The sequence below is a fragment of the Chiloscyllium punctatum genome, chromosome 40 (genome assembly GCF_047496795.1).
Source record: "Chiloscyllium punctatum isolate Juve2018m chromosome 40, sChiPun1.3, whole genome shotgun sequence".
NCBI lineage: Eukaryota > Metazoa > Chordata > Chondrichthyes > Orectolobiformes > Hemiscylliidae > Chiloscyllium > Chiloscyllium punctatum.
Window position 1 is genome coordinate 50,181,459 of NC_092778.1, and position 24,755 is coordinate 50,206,213.

The 24,755-nt window shown below is 41.1% G+C and overlaps 1 protein-coding gene across 9 annotated transcripts in view; it reads left to right on the forward strand.

Annotated features, from left to right (window-relative positions):
• The window catches only part of tsc2 (TSC complex subunit 2), a 78,756-nt gene that overhangs the window by 78 nt on the left and 53,923 nt on the right, over window positions 1-24,755 (forward strand). For 6 of the 9 annotated variants that reach the window (XM_072559849.1, XM_072559853.1, XM_072559852.1 and 3 more), the window contains exons 2-10: window positions 7,788-7,952; window positions 8,065-8,151; window positions 8,624-8,731; window positions 10,939-11,083; window positions 12,563-12,680; window positions 18,975-19,023; window positions 21,414-21,539; window positions 22,372-22,445; window positions 22,617-22,743. In XM_072559849.1, coding sequence (XP_072415950.1) covers window positions 7,818-7,952; window positions 8,065-8,151; window positions 8,624-8,731; window positions 10,939-11,083; window positions 12,563-12,680; window positions 18,975-19,023; window positions 21,414-21,539; window positions 22,372-22,445; window positions 22,617-22,743 — 969 coding nt within the window. In that variant the 5' untranslated portion in view covers window positions 7,788-7,817. Of the gene's footprint in view, window positions 1-30; window positions 150-7,787; window positions 7,953-8,064; window positions 8,152-8,623; window positions 8,732-10,938; window positions 11,084-12,562; window positions 12,681-18,974; window positions 19,024-21,413; window positions 21,540-22,371; window positions 22,446-22,616; window positions 22,744-24,755 lie in introns of those variants that run through there. The other 3 variants (XM_072559857.1, XM_072559858.1, XM_072559851.1) reach the window with 2 other exon arrangements.

Consider the following 24,755-nt stretch of genomic DNA (forward strand, 5'->3'; position numbering starts at 1 on the left):
AGTGGCAACTGGCGATTAGGACTAATGGGGGAGGGACTGCATTCGGGCAGCCCGGGAGAGGCAGTGAGGCCGAGCCTGGATCCGCCAAAATGGGGGGAGGCCGCTGCAGTAAACAGCTTCTGGCTGCTGTGGGGGCGGGGCATGAGAAGGTAAGGGAGGGGGGCGTGAACCACTGGGGAGGAGGGTGAATGGGGAGGGGGGAGAACACCATGGTAGGGAGGGCACCCCCTGGGGGGGGGGGGCACCATGGTGGAGAGTTCCTCCATGGAGAAAGGGAGGAGAGGAGGGTCCTTCTATAGAGGAAAATAGGAGAGGGGCGACCCCCTCCCAATTGAGGAGAGGAGGAGGGCTACCCCCATGGAAGAAGAGAGGGTGGGGTGGTCCCCTAAGGAGGAGGAGAGGAGGAGGAGGAGGAGGAGGAGGGGGGGGGGGGGGTGGTGTGGTCTGATGTGGAGGGGGTTCCCATGGAGGGGAGGGATGTCACAGTCTCTCGATGGAGTGGAACAGGAAGGGTAGTATAAACATGGGGGTGGGAGCAGTCATGCAAAAACATGGAGTGGGGAAGGGGTGAGGGCGGATTGTTTGCAAGTTTGGAGGGGGAGGGGGAGGGGGAATGGGAATCCATGGAGGAGGAAGGGAGGACGTATGTGAACTTATGGGGTTGTGGCAAGGGATGTGCATAAACCCTTGGAGAAGTTCATGCTGGGGACCGAGAGGTGCTTAAACCTGGAAGAAGTTGCTCAGGAAATTGAACTTACTTCTGGGTAAAGCCTCCTCTTGGAACACCAAAGTCTCCAATTTAAATTGAGACTTTTGAAGGGTTCTCATGAAATTAAGTAATATGCTCAGGAAAAACCTGAACCATTTAAGGGCATAGTATAACTCCTGAGCATTTAACAGACTCCACACATACATCTCACACTTTGAACTACACCCCTCTTCTGATGTTACCCTGATGTTTCCTGCTCAATAAATGACAACCCTCCTCATGAGCTGTGAAACATAAACTGATTCCAGACCCACTGGAGCCAAAGTAACCCACTCCCATGCTGCCAGGCTCCAAAAAACCCTACCTGCCAGATCTGACCCGAGACCTCTGCCTCCACTAGACCCAAACCCTGTAGTCTTGATGCGATGCTACACTACCATACCCCCTGCCCAACTTATTCTTCCGCTGATCCTGACCTACCCAGCAGGCTGCATCGCCTACCTTGCCAGCTAACACCTTATCTCCTTCACATTTGTCATCTTACCCTAGTTCCATATCCCATCCCCAGCTGGCATCAATTTGAGAGACTGCCACTTCACAGAATCTGACCCATTGTGTTGGTTGAGTTTGTTTGCAAATAATCATTGTTCTCTTATAGAGTCATAGAAATGTACAGCATGGAAACAGACCCTTTGCTCCAACTCGTCCATGCTGACCAAATATCCTAATCTAATCTAGTCCCATTTGCCAGCACTTGGCCTATATCGCTCTAAAGCCTTCCTATTTATTTATCCATCCAGATGCCTTTTAAATGATGTAATTGTACCAGCCTCCATCACTTCCTCTGACAGCTCATTCCATATGCGCACTACCCTCTGGGTGAAAATGTTGCCCCTTAGGTCTCTCTCAAATTTTTCCCCTCTCACCCCAAAAATCTGCCCTCTAGTTCTGGACTCTTTCTCCCCCCCACCCCCCGCAAGGGAAAAGACCTAATTTATTTATCCTATCCGTGCCCCTCATGATTTTATAAACCTCTATAAGGTCACCCCTCAGCCTCCGACACTCCAGGGAAAACAGCCCCAGCCTATTCAGCCTCTCCCTGTAGCTCAAATCATCCAACTCTGGCAACATCCTTGTAAATCTTTTCTGAACCCTTTCAAGTTTTAACATCATCCGACTGATAGGGGGATCAGAGTTGTACACAATATTCCAAAAGTTGCCTAACCAATGTTCTGTACAGCGGCAACATAACCTCCCAAGTCCAACAAAGGAAAGCATATCAAATGCCAGCTTTAGTATCCTACATACCTGCGACTCAACTTTCAAGGAACTATGAAACAGTGCTCCAGTGTTCAGCAACTTTCCTAGGATCTTCCCATTAAGTCTATAAGAACTGTTCTGATTTGCTTTTCCAAAATGTAGCACCTCACATTTATCTAAATTAAACTCTATCTGCCACTCCTTAGCCCATTGGCCCATCTGATCAAGATCAGTTGTACTCTGAGGTAATCTTCATCACTGTCCACTACACCTCCTTTTAATGAACCTTGCTCATTTTAATTCACGTCATGTTGTTAGTTTGTGTCTTTGCCGGTAGCAGTTATTATTTTAGATCTTGCATTTATCCAGTGCTAAGGTATGTATCTTTTATATGCCAGAGATCAGTTTGTTATTGGAAAAGGTGACAGATTTAGACTTTGACTCACAAGTACTCTTCACATGAACAGACTGCTGCAGTTAATATACTTGGTTTCTAGCAATTATTTAATTATCTCCTTTTGCATCGGGATCTGGTGTCTTTTGCATCCTTGAAGTGCTTTGGGTGTTTTATTACATTTAAAGGCTTTAGTCTTGAAGCATTATAAAGTCATAGAGATGTACAGCATGGAAACAGACCCTTCGGTCCAACCCATCCATGCCGATCAGATATCTCAACCCAATCTAGTCCCACCTGCCAGCACCCGGCCCATATCCCTCCAAACCCTTCCTCTTCATATACCCATCCAAATGCCTCATAAATGTTGCACTTGTACCAGCCTCCACCATTTCCTCTGGCAGCTCATTCATTACACTTACCACCCTCTGCGTGAAAATGTTGCTACTTAGGTCTCTTTTATATCTTTCCCCTCCCATCCTAAACCTATGCTCTGTAGTTCTGGACTCCCTGACCCCACGGGAAAGACTTTGCCTATTTATCCTATCCATGCCCCTCATAATTTTGTAAACCTCTATAAGGTCACCCGTCAGCCTCCAACGCTTTGGGGAAAACAGCCTCAACCTGTTCAGCCTCTCCCTATAGCTCAGATCCTCCAACATCCTTGTAAGTCTTTTCTCGACCCTTTCAAGTTTCACAACATCTTTCCGATAGGAAGGAGACCAGAATTACGCGCAATATTCCAACAGTGGCCTAACCAATGTCCTGTACAGCCGCAACATGACCTCCTAACTCCTGTATTCAATATTCTGACCAATAAGGAAAGCATACCAAACACCACCTTAACTATCCTATCTACGTGTGACTCCACTTTCAAGGAGCTATGAACCTGCACTCCAAGGTCTCTTTATTCAGCAACACTGCCTTGGACCTTACCATTAAGTGGATAAGTCCTGCTAAGATTTGCTTTCCCAAAATGCAGCACCTTGGATTTATCTGAATTAAACTCCATCTGCCACTTCTCAGCCCATTGGCCCATCTGATCAAGATCCTGTTGTAATCTGAGGTCACCCTCTTCGCTGTCCACTACACCTCCAATTTTGGTGTCATCTGCAAACTTACTAACTGTACCTCTTATGCTCACATCCAAATCATTTATGTAAATGACAAAAAGTAGAGAACCCAGCACCAATCCTTGTGGCACTCCACTGGTCACAGGCCTCCAGTCTGAAAAACAACCCTCCATCACCACCCTCTGTCTTCTACCTTTGAGACAGTTCTGTATCCAAGTGGCTAGTTCTCCCTGTGTTCCATGAGATCCAACCTTGCTAATCAGTCTCCATGGGGAACCTTGTCGAACGCCTTACTGAAGTCCATGTAGATCACATCTACTGTTCTGCCCTCATCAATCCTCTTTGTTACTTCAAAAAACTCAATCAAGTTTGTGAGACATGATTTCTCATGCACAAAGCCATGTTGACTATCCCTAATCAGTCCTTGCCTTTCCAAATAAATGTACATCCTGTCCCTCAGGATTCCCTCCAACAGCTTGCACACCACCGAGGTCAAGCTCACCGGTCTATAGTTCCCTGGCTTGTCTTTACTGCCCTTCTTAAACAGTGGCACCACGGTTGCCAACCTCCAGTCTTCTGGCACCTCACCTGTGACTATCGGTGATACATATATCTCAGCAATCACTTCTCTGGCTTCCCACAGAGTACCCGGGTACACCTGATCAGGTGTATTAGCTTGCTCTTTCTCTGTGGATGCTGCCTGAGCCGCTGTGATCTCCAGCATTTATTGTTTTCAGTACAGATTCCAGCATCTGCAGTTTTTTGCTCCGTATTGTCTTCTGTGCTTGTTTTTAAATCTGCTGTTATTCTGTGATGAAAGGTGACTTGTGGTTATTCCGATCTGGGTGCTATTATGTGTGTTGATTGTCAGTGAGGTCCCGAGAGTAGTTTGAAGGGACAGCAACCCTGTGGTATTTTTAGCAGGTACTTCAGTTGACTGCTGCAGGTATAAATTAATATTTTTGTAGGAGAACTTGGCAGAGGCTTGATATGGCTGCTAGTTTGTTGTTTGAATCTATGTGTTCCTCAAACTCTGGGTGTCATATTGAAATCTCACCTCCTTCTAATTGAATGAGTCCTACTGATGGAAGCTTGCCTTTTGAACTTGAGTAGAGCCATCTTTGGGTGCTGTTGAATTGGTGTAAAAGAGTGAGGTATTAGTGCATGAAGTAGGTACAGGTGCAACCTGCATCGAAAACTCTTCTATCTTTTTGAGAGATTTGATTTGCCTGTGTTTGGTGTCATGTAATCACTTTGGACTGAAGCATTGTGGCAATTTCTTGTTCATGAGAACTGCACGTCATTGGCAAGGCCAATATTTACTGCCCATCCTTAATTGGCCAGAGAGCACTTAAAAGTCAACCACATTGCTGTGGTTCCAGAGTCACATCTAGACCAGACTAGATAAAGATTTCCAGTTTCCTTGCTTAAAAGGATATAAGTGAGCAAGATGTGTTTTTTTTAACAACAATCAGTACTGGCTACATGGTCACCATTGGTTTACCTTGCTTTTAATATTCTAGATCTTGGTTGAATTTACATTCCCCCCTCAGGTACAATGTGGTTCAACCTCATGTTGTCAGTACATTAACCTGAGGTTGTGGATTACGAACCTAGAGACATTAGCACTATGTCACTACCTCCCCAATTTATTTACAGTAAGTACAAATCTGTCATCTAAGTCTAGACTGCAAATTGCATCCAGCTGTCCAATTGGGGGAGTTGTATGGGATAATATTGGGGCTTGATGATTTGCCAGTCATGATAGTGGATGGAGAAATCTGCAGCAAATATATTTTGCACATTATATAGGCCAATATTTCAGTGTGATTTCTGTTTTCTGTAGCATTTTGGAAACTAATCTGCAAATTAAATTTTGTGCCAGTTCTCAACTGAGTATACTGTCTGGGTAGCAGAACTGTCGGAATGCTTGAAGCTGGAAGAACAATTGGCATGTTACTGGAGATAAATGTTGCTTATTTTTGGACTGTAGCAGTGAGGGAACTTACATTCACAGCCAGAATCGCTACTTACTCTGTGAGCCTAACCAAGGTCATTTGTGGAAGCAGTGGCTGTTGTCTCCCAAACTCAAGTGACTAATGGGAACCACAAGTGCTGAATGTCTCTGACATATTTGACTGAGCCTGGAGTTGTTTGTGTACTAGAGTGTTGTGTTGACAGTTGAATTAATGAGCTTGTTGATAGAATCTTCCGTTGCAGTTCTTCAATGCACAGTATGTTGTGGCTTCCCTGAAATTTCAGAGCATGGTTATTCTTGTCTGAAACTGACCAGATACATCATTGGCTGTACTCCATGTCAAACATCCTCTGTGCTACCTGAAGAAGAAAGTAATTTAGTAACAGATGCCTTGTAACTGATTTGAGCAGGAGACAGCCCTTTCAGTCCTTGTATTTTTCCTGTTAATACCAATTTATACCATAATTCGATCTCTCTCTTTGACTTATTGCATTGTGTTGCATTGCAGATGATGGGCTATTATTTGTATTTGGCTTGTGCATTCTAGAACTTTTAAGTTAAACAAGCCTGACTTGAATTTTCCATCCATATTGCTTTGTCATAAGGAAGTTGAGTGTTTGACTTTATTTTCATGCCAAAGAGACAAAATTTAAATTTGCAAAAGCAGAACTGACTGAGGCGTTTGAGCAATAGATGTGGTGATGCTGAGTTTATGTCCCAGATAGCAATAAGTGGTCTTTGCATGAAGGTGATGTGGTTTGTAGCCTTGGCTTGATATTAGATGGTTGAGTTACAACACGAGGTAAACCCCTCTTCGAATTTAAACTGTACACACAGAAGTTCACCTCGCATCGTAATCTGTTAAATTTCGAGAGGTAAAGAACTATCCCATAGGTCACTATTTAAAGTAAAAATTTAACAATTTTATTCTTTAAGTCCCAAAAGAGAAAATTAGACAACTATTTATGACTCCTTTCTCTTAAACCGATCTTTTACCTCTCACTTTACAATACTGGTCCAATAAATTCCCTCTTAAATTTACAGCTAATCACTTTCAAACCCCAGTTGTTGTCTTCGGATGTCAAACTTTCTGTGTAGATTTCTTTTGGTAGTCTTCAGGGGTCTGCTGCACAAATCTCTTATGGACAGGTACCTTTCAGAGAGCTATTCAGCTGGCAGTCTGTACTTGATGGTGCTTTTGGCAGTTCTCCCCCTAACTGTTCAAACTGTCTGGTTTTATACTCCAAAACATTGCATCATTTCATTGGTTTGATGCCATCCCAAACAGTAAAATTCAAATTCGATTGGGTTTTGGTATCTGGGGTACAATTTAAACTGGTTGGCCAAATTTGAATTTGTTCTTGTTCCATGGCAATGCAACTCCAGCTATTTTTTTTCAACCAAATGTTACATTTTAAAATTGTTCAGCACATACTGTGCTTTCAGTCCTTGCTACCTTCCTCTCTTCTCTCTCTCTCTCTCTCTCTCTCTCTCTCTCTCTCTCTCTCTCTCTCTCTCTCTCTCTCTCTCTCTCTCTCTCTCAAAGGTACGGTACACCTCTACACCTTCATAACAGATTTGAACAACATGACATGTTTGTGAAGAATGATGGAGTCAGTGGCAAGAATATAGAGCTTGGTGTTATTTTTGTTTAACTGGGATAAATTATGGTTCATCCAATGCTCAAATGTTTTGTGTTCCTACAGTTAATTCCTTTATCTCAGGCCAAGGTATGACTCCAGAATTTTTGTTTTGCACCAGTTTGTCTGTGGACAAATACAGAAGGTGTTCCATTCTCATTTACTATATCAAAACTCAAGCCATATTCCACCTTCATCCAATCCACATACATGACAGATAAATGGTGTAAATCAGCCTTGATCTAATTGAAAAGGCAGTACAGAACTGAGGGACTGAATGGCCTCTCATAAGTAATCAGATTTGGAATTTTGACCTTCTCCAACCTAAGAGGCCAGTAGTAGCATTTGTATTACTATTCAAGACCAGGTTTGGCACTCACTGGGGGACCTGCATTGTGGTTCCATTTTGTACAGTTCATTCACAGGAGCTAATTTATTTCTTGATTGAGCTGAAGGACAACAATTCAAGCTTCATCCTTTCCTGATGAAGGACTTTTGCCTGAAACATCGATTCTCCTGCTCCTCGGATGCTGCCTGACTTGCTGTGCCTTTCCAGCACCACACTCTTGACTCTAACCTCCAACATTTGCAGACCTGTTCGAGGTTCTGTCCAACTGCTCCTGGATAGGCAAGCTTTGCTTTGTGCATCCACTAAGATTATCACTGATGGATGTACAGATTCATTTGCAGGTCTGCAGAGCTGATTCCTGATTTAATCATTTATTTACTTCAGTTTAGGGAAGGTTGAACAGCCCCCTTGATCATGTCCAAACCCACAAGCAAAGATCCGTCCTTCCGTGAGCGATTCAAAAGCCTTCTGGGAATTGGCCCTCGTATTAACACCAAGCAAACGGAATGTAAGCCAGCAGAATTCATCATAACGAGTGAAATACTAAAGGTATAGTGCTCAATATATAATGAGAAATGTATTCTCTTTTTGTTTGCAGAAATGTTTTGTCTATTTTGTGTGGAACAATGTCATTGAGAGTATATTTTTTCTATTGCTTCAGGATCTGAACATCGAGTGTGGACTTTACAACAGAATAAAAACCATTGGCCATGTTTGTGACCTAGCCAGGACCAGGAAGTTTGAAGAGGTAATAAACATGTATAGCACACCTTTAGTGGATGTGCTCCTCCAGTTGTAGGAACCATGGTTTTTACAGGTTAAGACAATGATGGTACAATTTAGACAATCGGTTATTGCTGAAATAGTTTTATCACCTCCAATATTTTAGTTTTATCTCGATAGTTGTGTTCCAGACTCTGCTACTTTTAAAAAGAGGTAGAAACATGCAGTGGGAATGCTCGGAGGAGTTGATGCATGTTTAAAAAAGAAAAACAGTATTGGGTTACAAGAAAGAGCAAGAGGAGTGGACTGATTAATTAACTCATTCAGCTTAGGTGCAATGGGCTGAATGTCCTTCTGTGCTTCATTTACAGCACCAAGCTCTTTCTGTCTTCATTTAACTTAGATTTCTGCAAGTCATTTCCACCCATTTTTGGAAAGTGTGTTTCTATCTGTTTAATGTAAATTTTCCCCTTTTTGTTTCTTTTGTGTATTTAAAGCATGCAGTGGAAGCTGTGTGGCAGGCTGTGGATGACTTGATTTCTGATGAACACTCAGAGGCTAGGCATGCAGTATTGCAACTGATGAAGGCTATTATTCAGGGACAGGTGAGCAAAACCTTAGTTTTATCCTCGTTTGAACTGTACTTCAATGATCCTTTCATTTCTTCTGTTATCGCAGTAACAGTCTTATGAATTGAGTTTATTCCCTTTAAAAATACTACTGATTTAATTCCTCAGTATTGCCTATTCGATAACGACGTCAATCTCTCTCAGCACGTCTGCTGAAATTCTCATCCATGCCTTTATGGCCTCTTTATATTTGACTATTCTAATGCTTTCCTGACTGGCCTATTGTCCACATTGCATAAGCTTGAGTTATTGCAACTCTGCTCTATCCTATTTTTTTCCTAGCCCCATTCATCATTGTTTCCTAGCCTAGCAAGGCCTCCGTTTTAAAATTCTCATCAACATCATCTCCAATTCACTCTGTGGCTTCACCCATCCCTTTTTCTGCCAAATTGTAATAAAGTAACCTTTAGGAATGAATGTCCACAATATCATAGAATTTTATGACATGTTTAAAAGTTAGGCATGTCATCAGATACGGTGGGCGCAAAGTTCTCAAATTCTCTATACTTGCGAGCTGCCAGCCAGCCTGATTTGGAAATCTACTGCCAATTCTTCACCATTGCTTTGAACTGCATTAACAATTGTGTATGTACCTGTAGTTATGACTAGACCCCGAGTGAGTCCAAATTATTACGGTTCCAAACAGGCACCCCAAATTGTTCAGCTCCTGAATGAAGACAGGTGAACTGGTTCTCCTCCTTTATTAACCCTCCCTATGGCTGGTCGCAATGAGAAAAGTCCCCTCCTTTGTGGCTATCTTTCTGCCAGATTACATGAACTAATGTTCTAAAATGAGCCAACTTACCCAGGTTTTCTTGAGTTAGAAAGTTGTGAACTTATTCGCTCTCAAATGCAAAAATTATTGACAGCACAATGCAAACATGCACAGATTAGGAATAAGCCACGAGTCCAAAAAGATAAAAGTTAAAAGATATGCAGATCGGTCTTTGAGAAGAAAAGTAATGGAACTTTGATAGGTGAACGGTTCATTTTGGGTTGTTTTACTTTTGCTGATTTGCTAATAGTACTAACAACACTCAGAGTTCTTCTTGACCTGTTCCTTTTTGACTGGCTTGCTGGCTAGTTATGGTCCAGCACTCAGATGAGAATGCTTATATCTGCAAAATAAGGGGTGGCTATTGGTGGTTCTTTGACTGTGAACTTCACAGAATTTCAGCACCCGAACCGAGACTATGTGAATACTTCTGTTCACAAGCACATCTGCTTCTGATAGCTCTCCTTCAGCTAACACGCAGAGACCAGAGTTGCTCTCTGTCTTTAACTCTTTTTACATATTCCTGGAAAGGTGAAACAGAAAAAAAAGTCTTAAACAAGTGGCTGTCTGCTGAAAGCCTGGGCTGGTGGGGAGCGATATTCGGCCCCCTTTGTTACGTGTTTCCCTAACACTCTTTAGGTGTGATATTCACATGTCCCATGCAGGACTTTGCCAGCCAGCCCAAAATTTTCGTTTGTACTTTTTGTTTTGTTATTTGCAGCAGCCCTCTTTAAAAATAGATTTTGGAATTAAATGCTGAAATGTGTCCATACCAATTTGGGATTCTGGTCTGTTGCCATGACACTACACCATGCAGTTTGTTCCTTCAGTGAGACTAACTTTTTGCACGAGCAAGTCACTGGTTGGAAATAGTTATAAAAATGTTATGAAAGTCTCTTTGCCACTATGATGTCTTGAGAAGGCAAATGGATTGAGTATGCCAATAGCCTGGAGTGATTAAGGCAAGTTTGGATATTTTACTATTTTAATTGCACTTACGTAAAGGTATGTTGTTATACAGGTAGACAACACTTTATCTGGAATCTGGAATCTGAAAAGCTCCAAAGTCCAAAGGTTTTTTTTCTCATTAACAACGTTGTTTGGTGTGCAGACAGTTAACCCAAGTCCACACCTGTTTGATGCCCTGTCACTCAGATGCGACATGTGTGGGCATGGCCCAGCACTGGCAGGCTTCAAATCTGTTTCAGGGCCTGTTTTACTCACCGTAAGTCTGTTCTTTGGGAAGATTTTTAAAAATTATGCCATCAAACTGTCACTTATTCTGAAATTCAAAAAATTCTGAAAACAGCTTGTTGAGAGCATTTCGGATAAAGGATTGTGCACCTGTACTATGAAATCCCTCCTCCAGTTTATTTAACAAACTGACTGAGTACATTCATTTAATTAGGGCGAAAGACTCGGGCCAATCCGTGCACACTTCTTCCTCATCATCAAGGATTACCCAGTGAATGGTGACCTGCTTGAGAGACTTGACGTCTTCAAAGCACTAACAGAAAATGGAAAAGACATCACCTACTTGGAGGAAGATCTGTGTATGTGTGTGACGTATTTAGAAAGGTCTTTGAATGGCTAGGCTGATGCTGAAGTTTTTGTTGAAACTCAAACTTAAGTTTTGTTCAAAGTTAAAAATCACGCAACACCAGGTTATAGTCCAGTGGGTTTAATTGGAAGCGCTAGCTTTCAGAGCACCGCTCCTTCATCAGGAAGCTAGAGCTTCTAATTAAACCTGTTGGACTATAACCTGATGTTGTGATTTTTAACTTTGTACACCCCGGTCCAACATCGGCATCTCCAAATCATGACTACCATCGACACCGTTAAGATTTGTAGATCTGGTTTTGAAATCATAGTGCTAATAATAAAATTTTGCTGATTGCAGTAATGGCATTAAAATAATTAGGAAAAGGAATGCATGCACACACTTCATTCCCTCAAAATTCAGCACCATTTATATTAATACCTGTCTGGTGCCATGCATTAAAGCAAATCATCCTTTAGAAATGTCTTTAGAATAGATATTGAACATTTAACTTTGATCCAAATGTTTTCTATACCATTTGACATATTGCTTTAACATAAATGCCGAGAAATGATCTTGCAGACAGCTAAACGGTGAATTTATAGTTCTTATAAGGGTAACAATTACAATTTTCTTTAGGCTGCATGTAGTGACACCATTATTCTCAGCCAGATTGGGTGATAATTTGCTAATTTCCTCCAAACAGTCACATTGGAGATGTCCCTGCTGAAAACAATTAAAACTCATTTTGTGCAGCTAATTTACCAGATGTAGCTATCCTGCACTCATTTAATTTTGCTGGAAAGAGTATCCTGCTATTATCAGGAGACTTCTCTTGTCCTCTTTACTGTAGTTTGCTGAGGTTTTTTAAATAGATCCTGATGTAAAATAGATTGTTTACTATGTGCCTGACCCAAGTCCCATCCGAACAATAAAAATGATGGTGCCAGTATTCACTTTGTACCATGGAGTGCATAGACATGAATTCTTATTTTTCGCATAATGTACTGTTTTCTTTTGAAAATATTCCTGCATTCTTCTATCTGTCCCCATTTGGATATTTCTGTACCATGGAGCCTGTCCAGCTAATAGGGTATTTGACCACCTGCTAGACCTTCTCTTAAGGCCTGACACTGACTATTTGGAGAGCAATCAAAAGTAAAGTGAGATGACACCTTCCCTTCATTTTTTTGTGAATGTACTTTAACAAAGGTTAAGTTCATAAGAATACACAGAGAAGGAGAGCAGAGTGTGAACCTGCATCTCCCAGCTGTGTGATTTTTTTTTGATCCCTGAAATGCTTTGCTGTATTTTGGGCTTTCAACTTTAACTGGTTGAATTATTGGCTGTTCAAGACTTGAATACCAATAAATGAATGTATTTTTATTATTTGACAATTAAGTCAGTGCTGTTTAAGAATGAGACTGTTGCTTTGTAGGCAATATATGATCTTGCCTGTGTGTCTGTGTGTTTTTCTTTTTTTGTGTTAAAGCCTCTTTTGTCCTCAAGTGGTTGGATATTGGTCTCACTGCGGAGTTTCTGGAGGTGCTAGTCAATCTTGTCAAATTCAACAGCTGCTACCTGGATCTGATTGTGGCTCAGATAGTCCAGTGAGTATGTATGGGTGTTTAATTAAATTTGCTGTTAAAAAGTATGGGTGATGGTCGGAATTATCTAAATTGCTTATCAATGCATAAGTACTCTGAACCATGTGAAGCTAAAGCCTGTGATAGCCCGATGTAGGCGCTTGTCATGTACAGGGCCTGAGTTGATTTTTGCAGATCTAATAAATGGCACTTATCATAAACTAAAAGTAAAATTTGAGTTTGGTTCTCCCTGTATGTTCCTTGTACCTTCCATCCCTTGTCCAACTTTTCTTTTATGAAGAACTTATTACAGCATGTAAGTTAGCTCGCAAAGCCGGAGGTTTTTTCAGACATTTCGCCACCACGACTAGGTAACATTATCAATGAGTCTCCAGAGAAGCGCTGCAGGTATGTCCCACCTCTCTCTTTATAGGTCTTGTGTTTCTTAAGGTGGGTGATGTCATTTCTGTTTTTTTTCCCCAAAAGGGAAGGTAGATGGGACCTAAGGCGATGTGATTATTGATGGAGTTCTGGTTAGAATGCCATGCCTCTAAGAATTCTCATGTGTGTCTTTGTTTTGCCTGTCCTGGAATGTGTGTATTTCCCAGTCAAAGTGGTGTCCTTCTTTGTCTGTATGTATGGAAACTAGTGATAGTAGATTGTGTCTTTTGGTGTCAGTTAGTGTTCATGTATCCTGGTAGCAGGTTTCCTGCTTGTTTGTTCGATGTAGTGTTTTTTTTTACAGTTTTTGCATGGTATTTTGTAAATGGTGTTAGTTTTGCTGGTAGTATCTAATGGATCCTTTAGGTTCATTAGTCACTGTTTTAATGTGTTGGTAGGTTTGTGGGCTACCATGATGCCAAGTAGTCTGGAAGTCATTTCTGATATGTCTTTGATGTAAGGTAATGTGGCTATAGTTTTTGGTTGCATTGTGTCTGCTGTTTAGGTTTGTTTCTGAGGAATCAGCAGATTGTGCTTATTGGGTAACAGTTTTTCTTAAAAACATTGTATAGGTATTTTTCTTCTGTTTGCAGTTCTTGGGTGCTGTAGTGTGATGTAGCTCGTTGGGTAATGTCTTGATGCATCTCTGTTTGTGGGTGTTAGGATGATTGCTTCTGAAGTTAAGTATTTGGTCCGTGTGTGGTGTTTATCTGTAGACGCTGGTTTGAAGCTCTCCGTTAACTGTATGTTCAACTGTCCCGTCTAGGAATGAGAATCTGTTGTTGATCTCCTTTTTTGTGAATTTTATGCATGTCAGGATATAGTTGACGGTGCTGTATGTTTCCTCTAATTTGAGATGACAAAGGTATCATCCATGTAGACTTAAAAAAAGATAAAAACATTGTAATAATTCCTTCAGATAAGGGATACATGACAGTCTGATTTGTTTAAAATAACAATCTTAAGAAGGCAAATGCTCTGCTTGCAGACACTGACATTTACCAGCAGGTGGCGATAGACCTGACCTCACAACGACTAAACAGAATCTCATCCTTTCTAACAGGACTTAAAAAAAAAATCAGGAGAATTAAACAGGGCAGACTTTAAAAATATGAAACCAGATGGATCCAATGCCACGCTTCTACGGATTACCAAATATACACAAATTGGGGCCCCCATAGTCTCTCTACCTGGCACACCAACATACAGACTAGCCAAGGAACTCCACCAAAAACGAAAACATCTGATTGAAGATTCACGTCACTCTATTCACTCCGCCCAAAAATTCCTGAACACCATCAAAGACACCAAGGTAGAAGGGGGCGAAATAATGGTCTCCTTTGACATTACAGCCCTTATCACATCAATTAACATCGACCTGGCCAAAGAAACACTGGCATCACTACTAGGAAAACCAAATACTTAACTTCAGAAGCAATCATCCCAACACCCACAAACGGAGTTGCATCAAGACATTATTCCAACGAGCTGCATCACACCACAGCACCCAAGAACTGCAAACAGCAGAAGAAAAATATCTATACAACTTTTTTAAGAAAAACAGTTACCCAATAAACACAATCTGTCGATTCCTCAGAAACAAACCCAAACAGCAGACACAATGCAACCAAGAACTATAGCCACATTACCTTACATTAAAGACATATCAGAAATGACTTCCGGATGACTCAGACCCCTTGGCATCACGGTAGCCCATAAACCTTATCAACACACTTAAACAGCGACTAATGAACCATTAGATGCTACCAGCAAAACTAACGCCATTTACAAAATACTATGCAAGAACTGTAAAACAAAAAACACTACGTCGGACAAACAATCAGGAAACCTGCTACCAGGATACATGAACACTAACTGGCCACCAAAGACACGACCCACTATCACTAGTTTCCATACATACAGACAAAGAAGGACACCACTTTGACTGGGACAATACACACATTCTCGGACAGGCAAAACAAAGACACGCATGAGAATTCTTAGAGGCATGGCATTCTAACCAGAACTCCATCAATAATCACATCGCCTAAGGTCCCATCTACCTTCCCTTTTGGGGAAAAAAAAGAACCGGAAATGACATCACTCACCTTAAGGAACCAAAACCTATAAATAGAGAGGTGGGACATACCCGAGCACTTCACCAGAGACACTCACTAATGAATGTTACCTAGTCATGGTGATGAAACGTTGAAAACAAACCTTCCAGCTCAGCAAGCTAATTTATACCCATTTCATCAACCTGACCTACAAATCTTCTCAAAAATCACTAACTTTATTGTAGCCCCAATAATGTAGCTTGCTGCTACTGTCTAAAAACCAGTACTTACAGAACATAGAACAGTACAGCACAGTGCAGGCCCTTGATGTTGTGCCTGCCTTCTATCCTACTCTAACATCAGACTAACCTACATACCCTTCATTTTACTATCCTCCATGTGCCTACCCAAGAGTCGCTTAAATGTCCCGAATGTATCTGACTCTACTACCCCTGCTGGCAGTGCATTCCATGCACCCACCACTGTAAGTAAAGAACCTAACTCCAATTACTTTAAAATTTTCCCCTCATGATAGACTTTTCTGTCATGGGAAGAAGTCTCTGGATGTCCACTCTCTGCCTCTCAACAACCTATAGACCTCTGCCAAGTCACCTCTCATCCTTCTTCACTCCAATTAGAAAAGCCCTAGCTCTGTCAGCCTTTCTTCAAAAGACATGCCCTCCAGTCCAGGCAGCATCCTGATAAATCTCCTCTCCACCCTCTCTAAAGCTTCCACATCTTTCCTATAATGAGGCAACCAGAACTGATCTCAGTATTTCAAGTGTGCTCTAACCAGGGATTTATAGAGCTTGCAGCATAACCTTGTGGTCTTAAACTCAACTCGCCCTGCTAATGAAAGCCAATACACTATGTGCCACCTTAACAAATCTGTCACCTGGATGGCAATTTTGAGAGATCTGTGCACGTGGACTCCAAGATCCCTCTGTTCCTCCACGCTGCCAAGAACCCTGCCTTTAACCCTGTATTCTGCATTCAAATTTGACCTTCCAAAGTGAATGACTTCACATTTTTCCAGGTTGAACTCCATCTGCCACTTATCAGCCCAGTTCTGCATCCTGTCAATGTCTCGTTGCAACCTACTACACCCTTCCACGTTGTCCACAGCTCCACCAGCCTTCGTGTCATTGGCAAACTTACTAACCCACCCTTCCACTTCCTCATCCAGATTTCTAAAAGTCACAGAGCAGAGGTCCCAGAACTGATCCATATGGAACAAACTGGTCACTGAACAGGTTGAATACTTTCCATCTACCACCACCCTCTATCTTCCATGGGCCAACCAATTCTGTATTCAGACAGATAGGTTTCCCAGTATCTCATTCCTCCTTTTTTTTTCTGAATGAGCCTGCCATGGGGAACTGTATCAAACCGATAAGGGCTTATGCCCGAAACGTCGATTTTCCTGCTTCTCAGATGCTGCCTGACCTGCTTTGCTTTTCCAGCACCACACTCTTGAACCTGGTCAAATGCCTTGCCAAAATCCATGTACACCACATCCACTGCTTTACCTTCATCAATGTATTTTGTCACATCCTTAAAGAATTCAGTAAGGTTTCTGAGGTATGACCTGCCCCTCTGAAAGCCATGCTGACTATCTCTAATCAAACTATGATTTTCCAAGTAATCATAAATCCTCTTGGAATCCCCTCCAGTACTTTGCCCATCACTGACGTAAGACTGACTGGTCTGTACTTCCCAGGATAATTCCTATTCCCTTTCTTGAAGAAAGGAATAGCATTTGCCACCCTCCAATCATCTGGCACTACTCCTGTGGACAGTCAGAATGCAAAGATCATCACCAAAGGTGCAGCAATCTCTTTCCTTGCTGACTGTGGTAACCTCGGGTATATCCTGGCTGGTCCAGGTGATTTATCTATCCTTGTGTTTTTCAAAATTTTCAGCACATCCTCCTTCTTAACATGAATGTGTTCCAGCATATCAGTCTGTTTCATGCTGTCCTCAGAAACATCAAACTCCCTCTCAGTAGTGAATACTGAAGCTAAGGGCGGCACGGTGGCACAGTGGTTAGCACTGCTGCCTCACAGAGCCAGAGACCCGGGTTAAATTCCCGCCTCAGGCGACTGACTGTGTGGAGTTTGCACGTTCTCCCTGTGTCTGTGTGGATTTCCTCCGGGTGCTCCGGTTTCCTCCCACAGTCCAAAGATGTGCAGGTCAGGTGAATTGGCCATGCTAAATTGCCCATAGTGTTCGGTAAGGGGTAGATGTAGATGTAGGGGTATGGGTGGGTTACGCTTCGGCGGGGTGGTGTGGACTTGTTGGGCCGAAGGGCCTGTTTCCACACTGTAAGTAATCTAATCTAATCTAAAGTATTCATTAAGGACTTGCCCTACTTCCTCCGACTCCAGGTGGAAGTTCCGTCCACTATCCCTGATCTGCTCTACACTTGCTCTGGCCATCCTCTTGTTCATCTCATTACTGTCGAACACCTTAGGGTTTTCCTTAATCCTACCTGCTAAAGCTTTTTGATGCCCCCTTCTAGCTCTCCTAACTCCATTCTTCAGTTCCTTCCTGGCTGCCTTGCAACCCTCTAAAGCCCTAACTTATCCTCCCCTCCTCAATGTTAAGTAAGCTTCCTTCTTACTGTTGACTAGATGTTCCACATCCCTTGTCACCCAAGGTTCTTTCACGCTACCATCCCTCCTTCCCTCAGGGGGACAAACCTGTCCAGCACTATCAGCAGGTGGTTCTTAAACAACCTCCCAATAAAGTGACTGCTCTTTTCCTGTTTATGACCTACAACCATACTGATTCTGTAGACAAATCCTCCTTGACTATCTCCCTTACTGCAACTGTCACACTATCCCTGATTAGTAATGCCGCTCCTCCACCTCTTTTTAACTCCCTCCCGACTATTCCTTTTGATACAGCTAAATGCTGGAACATCCAACAATCAATCCTGACCCTGTGATATCCAAGTCTCCATAATGGCCACCATATCATATTTCCAAGTACTAATCCATGGTCTGAGTTTGTCATCCTTATTCCTGATATCTCTTGCATTAAAATAGACACATTTCATCCCATCACACTGACTGCACCTTTTCCCTGTCAAGTGCCTATCCCTCCTCACAAGTCTCTGCACGCTGTGTCTGGCCATTCACTACCTACTCCATCATCTGATCTGTAGCTCAGGTTCCCACCCCCCTGCCAATCTAGTTTAAACCCTCCTGAAGAGCTCTAGCAAACCTTTCGCCCAGGATATCGGTGCCCCTCCAGGTCAGGTGCAACCGGTCCTTTTTGTACAGTGTCACGCTCCCCAGAAAGTATCCCAATGATCCACATATCTGAAAGCCACAGCAGCCAGGTTTCTGGCTCTGTGGCTGAGAAGGGAAGGGAGAAGAATGGTGATAAAGTTATGTGGCCTATTGTAACTGGTTTAGGGTGTAGCTTGATTTACATGCAGCAACAGTTTGTCATACAAGAATTTGGTATATTCATGTCTGTTTCTATTAATTTCAGCGTATTGCATGTCTCTTGTATTGGCAGACATACTGTAGCACCAACTGTTCCACACCTCATAACTGTTATTATCCATTTGGCTTCCTTTCAGAATAACAACAAAATTATTTCTGAATTGTCTAAAACCTCTTTAAAATACACAATCATATAATGTAACAATAATAAAACAGATGTGAGTAGTTTTGAACTTTTCTATTTTTATTTTAAGGTTTGTGATTGTTCAATTTAATTTGCTGATTTATCAATTTCTTTTTCTCTTATAGTGATACAGTAATGTACAGTCTTAACAAGAGTTATGTATTGCTTTGTTCTCTTGCAGTAAAATCTGTGTTCTTTGTAATCTGACCACAGTGCCAACAGATATAGAGGTTAGTGTCTGGTATTTAGCATGTACACAGCCTTATGTTAGAATGGAGATTTTCAGTACTTGCCAATTTTCAGCAGAGTATTTTAAATGATTTAGAAAGCCCCTTTAACTGCAAACATACATCTGTGTAGTATGCTATGTATTATTGTTTCATGCAAAACCTTCTGGGTAAATATAATGTGCCTGTAAGTGTTTTTTTGGCAATTGAATCGGACTCCTAAATTAGATGAATTGTTTACATTTCTGTGATTTTTTTCATGTAGGCACTGTGAAGATATGAATTGATGTGAACTTGATATCTGTTCCTTAAAATTGATACTTTTAGGGTAGTTAGCTTGCGTGATGAAGATGTGACTGTTTACATGTAACATTTTAATGTCACACTAGTAGAAGATGGAAACACAGGCTGCCAAGTGAGAATGTGTGATAGATCTTCTATCACACTCAAACCAGGATGTTCATATACTCGTAGAGCTCTTGCAAGTAAAACTGCTGTTCTTTCAAAGCAGTCAGACTTGAGTATATGAACATTTGTTAAGATGGTTAACATGTATTAAAATCAATGAGGTTAAGCTTGAATTCGCAAGCAGATGATGTTTCAAATAAAATTTCTCAAACTTGAGGTCGCTTCTTAAAAATTGGGGTTGCCAATTTAAAACCGACATGAGATGAATGTTTTTCTGAGGTTTTGAGGGTGTTTGGAACACTCTTCCTGAAAAGATGGTGGAAGTAAAGCCCTTGAATGTGTCTTGTCCCACTGGAGGAGTGCACTGGAAATAAAGTCCCACTATTCCTGGTATCGTGACAAATGTTAAGATTTAATTAAACTGCCCCATATCCCATTTTGGCTCTGACTTGCTATTAATTAGCATAAAAAATAATCCACACCAAATTACTACAGTAACAAAAAAAAATTATTGCAAGGCTCTTAAAATTAAAAAGAGCAGTTTAAAAAGGCATGATTTCTAGTTTATTTCTTGGACTTTACCCCTCTCAACTAACATGTACAAACAAACACATCTTATGAGTGGAGGGACCAAATAGCCAGAGGAACATAATTCTGTATCGTCGGTGTAAAATTACAAACCTAAATGGGTTGGTTCTACAGTCCTTTTCCTTCCTTCAATGATGTCTTGAGGTTATTGGCCCAGTGATGATCAGTCTTAGTTCACTGGTTGCTTGGTTGGACTTAGGGTCATTTTGATTGTCTTTGTATTTCTTTCAGCATTTCTAGATGTTTGCTTTACTGCTCTTTTGACAGAAAATTGGAGAGAACAACATTACAGAGTAAGGGGAGAGAGTAAGATTGATGCAGTTAGCTATGAAGGGCTCTTTCTTTTCATTTCAGTCTCCTCACTGAGTGTGCAGTAAACTGCATCCTGGCCATTCAGGGATCTGTTGAGTTGAACTGTCCTGAATCCATAACAACTGGTGCCACTTAAAAATCAAAAGATCAGCTCTGGGAAGATGTGGCTTCAACATACAGCTAGTCTTGTTTTATCTGGGCGCTGTCTCTCAAAAGTACCATTGTTACACGTACATCAGTTAGCTTCTCTTTTTCTAAAGCTGCAATTAACTCCTCGCATTGTCCACTTTTTAAAGCAGTGTCTGTTCTTCTCATTTTCAGACTATAGTCCAAACAAGTAAAATGGTGTGGTCTCTTACAAAAACGTTTCACTGTAAAAATAATCAGGGTGGGTGGGAATGTGGATTTGAGATTGCAGTCAAATAAACCATGATCTTGAGGTTAACCGATGGTGGAGCAAGCTCAAGGGGCCGATTGGTCTACTGCTCCTAATTTATGTTTGTAGAGTTCTAGGAGCCACACTGGAATGATCTCCATGTGCTGCATGTGTATTTGCCTTTGGAAGTGGCTTGCAGCATTGCTTGGATTTATCATGTTTGCCTAATCCACCATTCATTTGATAATTCATTGGCTAAATTATAGTCTCAGCTGCTGAACATGATGATTTGGCTAAAAATAAAAGCAATTTCAGGATGTTTCTGAATTTGCATCTTATTGGAGAGGTGTTCAGATTGCCTGTGGTCAAGATTCGTGTTCTAAAGATTTGATTATATTGTTTTAGGCAGGTTCTCATGGCATAGTTTGAACGTACAGTGAAGTATAAGTTCAGCCTAAGCAATGATTGTCATCCTATTATCAATGCAAGAACTATTCTCAAATGTTGTTCTTGCTTTCCATTTCTCTAATCCCATTTTGTGTGTGTATAGCGTGAGCAAAGAGCTAAAAATAATTTGCATACGTGCTGCTTTGTATTGATGTCATAGATCCTGTGATTACACAGTGTATGTTTTTGGACGACGGCATGTTTTGTACACTCTAATTAATATTTAACACATTTTAATGTAGAAAAAAAACATTTGTTTCAGGTTTCTTTACAAGTCCTCGATGCAGTTGTTTGCTATAACTCTTTGCCTTCTGAGTCTCTTCCGGGATTTATCATTACGCTTTGCCGCACGGTTAATGTCAAGGAGTTTTGTGAGTCCTGTTGGAAGGTAATTTGATTTAGCACTTGTGTCACAATGCAAGTGTAAATATTGGAAATCACTTTTTGAAAATTAGATTAACTCCCCTAAGAAGTTTGTCCACAGGCTATGTTTACAAAGGTGTTGCCAACAACTTTGCCATTATTTGGCAAGTATGAGTATCAAAATGATACTTGATAAGTAATGAAGCCTTAAAATTCTTATGTAAACATAATTGCAAGCACCCCTTGCAGATGTTTGACGTTTCGAACCATTTAGCTGTTTAGTTAGAGTAAGACAACAGTGAACAAAGTATTTTGAAAAAAATATTAATGAGTCCTTTTCAGTTCACAATTATTTATGGTTGTTTTTAAAGTGCATAAGTTTAACCTGTTGGCTGTGCAGCAGCTGTTTCTGGTGAGTATGCAATTACTCCAGAATTGGAAGATGCTTTTTTGTTTAAGACAACAGGCGACTTTATAGGTCAGCACATATCTGTTGATCAGATTGGCCTGTTTGTTCTCCCAAACTGTTATTTATAGATGAACGTCTTGGAGTTCCTGTATCAGGTAGAAATCACAGTTGGGGTCTGTGCTTCCACCCATTGACACTATTGGATATTAGATGCATATTTCTGTGAGACAATTCATTCATCTGATGTCAACTGTGCTCCATTGTTAAAATAAAGAATTGATGGACTGTATTGCATAGAACTTTGCACCCAGTAAATAAATATATTTTAAGAGCAAAATAGGTATAATGTGTCTAAATATTGGATAGTTTTGGCACCCCAGTGTAAGCTGTATCTAATTGCAAGGACTTTGACATTGACCTAAATGCTCAAGGGTTTGTTCTTTTCCAGCTGATGCGCAAAGTCTTGGGAACTCATCTGGGCCACAGTGCAATTTATACAATGTGTCGCATAATGGAGGATAAGTATGGTTATATTTTTATTCTATACTTTTAATTAAACGTGCTGAAAGTATTTCAGTAATTTGTCATTTTTTTCAAGTTCTTTCATATGTAGTAAAATGTGTATAATTTTAGCTGCTCTTGGATATCCTGTCAATAATTTTGATGTTTTAAACTTTGTTGTCCTAATGTTAGAGTGCACATGGATGATGCGGCTTTATTGAGAGGTGCAGTATTCTTTGTTGGAATGGCTCTTTGGGGTGCACATCGTCTCTTTACCCTGAAGAGTACCCCAACATCCGTTTTACCCTCTTTTTATAAGGTAAAACTGGGTTATCTTTTAACTAGACAGTAGCTTATTTTCCTAAACTGGGACTTTGAATTCACACTGTTTCCTTTTGACAGAAACTATTTGTGTTGCAGACTTTATTCCCTTGAACTTGTATAGCCAATCCAATAACTGACATTAAAGCAACATTAATTTAGGGATCAATATTCAGTTTGCTTTCCAAATATAAGGGAATAAACATTGCTAAAAACATGAAAAGACACACTTATGACTGTCAAATGTTTGTCTTACTCAACTGCCACCTTGTTAGAGAAACATAGAATATATGAGCAGCAGAAGGTCATTTGGCCCCTAGGCTTTCTCCACGATTGAATATGATCCTGGATGATTATCTAACTCAGTACTCTGTTTCTGCCTTCTCCCCATCGTCTTTGATCTCTCGTAAAAGGCCTTCCCCTTATCCTTGGGCACCAACCCCTGGTTCTGTGGATTCCCCAGGCATAGAGAACATCTTTCCTGCACCCACCCTGTCTAATCCTATTAGAATTTTGTAGATTTCTATGAGAGACCCCCTAATTCTTCCAAGATGTCAGAGGCAGGTTCTTTACACAGAGAGTGGTAAGAGCATGGAATGCCCTACCTGCTAATGTAGTCAACTCAGCCACATTAGGGAGATTTAAACAATCCTTAGATAAGCACATGGATGATTTTGGGATAGTGTAGAGGGACGAGCTGCGAATAGTTCACAGGTCAGCGCAACATCGAGGGCCTGTTCTGCGCTATATTGTTCTATGTTCTATTTTCCCCACTATCAATGTCAAGCTAACCAATCTACAATTCACTCTTTCCTTTCTGCCTCCCTTCCTAAATAGTAGGGTTACGTTAGCTGCCCTCCAATCCAGAGAGACATTTCTAGAGCCTGTAGAAGTTTGGAAGATGGCAAAATCCTGGAATTCCCTCCCTAATTGCATTGTGGGTCAACCATCAGCAGGTGGACTGCATCGTTGCAAGGAGGCAACTCACTACCATCTTCTCAAGGGCATCGAGGGATGGGCAATAAATGTTGGCCAGCTAGCAATACTCATATCCCACAAAAAAATGAATAAATAAAAAATACCGTTATTTCTAAGGCCACTTCCTTGAGTTTTCTATGATGAAGGTTATCAGGACTGGGGATTTATCTGCCTTTAGTCCTGTTAGTTTCTTCAACTACTTCCCAACTAATATTAATATTAATTTCTTTCAGCTCTTCCTTCCCATTAGGCCCCATATGTCTCTTCCTTTGTGAAGACAGAACTAAAGTATACATTTAATTGGTCTGCTATTTCTTTGTTATAGCCAGTTCTGTTGTCTCTAAGTGGAATTGTTGCTAAAACAAGTATTTGCTTTTATTTTACTTATCCAAATAGGGCCCTATGTAATAACTCAGTCTATGCTCAACATTTACTCAATATCAGATAAGAAATCTAGTCAAAATTCATCATATACCGATTCATTATCAATACTAACTACTCCCACTGCAAACCAAAATTTGCAATTTAATACAACACACTGTTTAGCTGTGGTCATAAAGTCATAGAGATATACAGCAAGGAAATAGATCCTTCAGTTCAACTCATTCATGCTGACTAGATATCCTAAATTAATCCAGTCCCATTTACCAGCACTTGGTCCATATCCCTCCTAAACCCTTCCTATTCATATACCTATCCAGATATCTTTTAAATGTTGTAATTATATCCACCACTTCCTCTGGCAGTGCATTCCATACACGCACTAGCCTCTGCATGAAAAAGTTGCCCCTTCGGTCCCTTTTAAATTTTGTCCCCCTCAACTTAAACCTATGCCATCTAGTTTTGGACTCCCCCACCCTGGGAAAAGACTTAGTCCGTTTATCCTATCCATGCCCCTTATGATTTTATAAACCTCTACTCGGTCACCCCTCGGCCTTCGACGCTCCAAAGAAAATAATTTCAGCCTCTCCTTTTAGCTTAAAACTCCTCAACCTTGCAATATCCTTGTGCACTGTAAATATTTTCTGAACC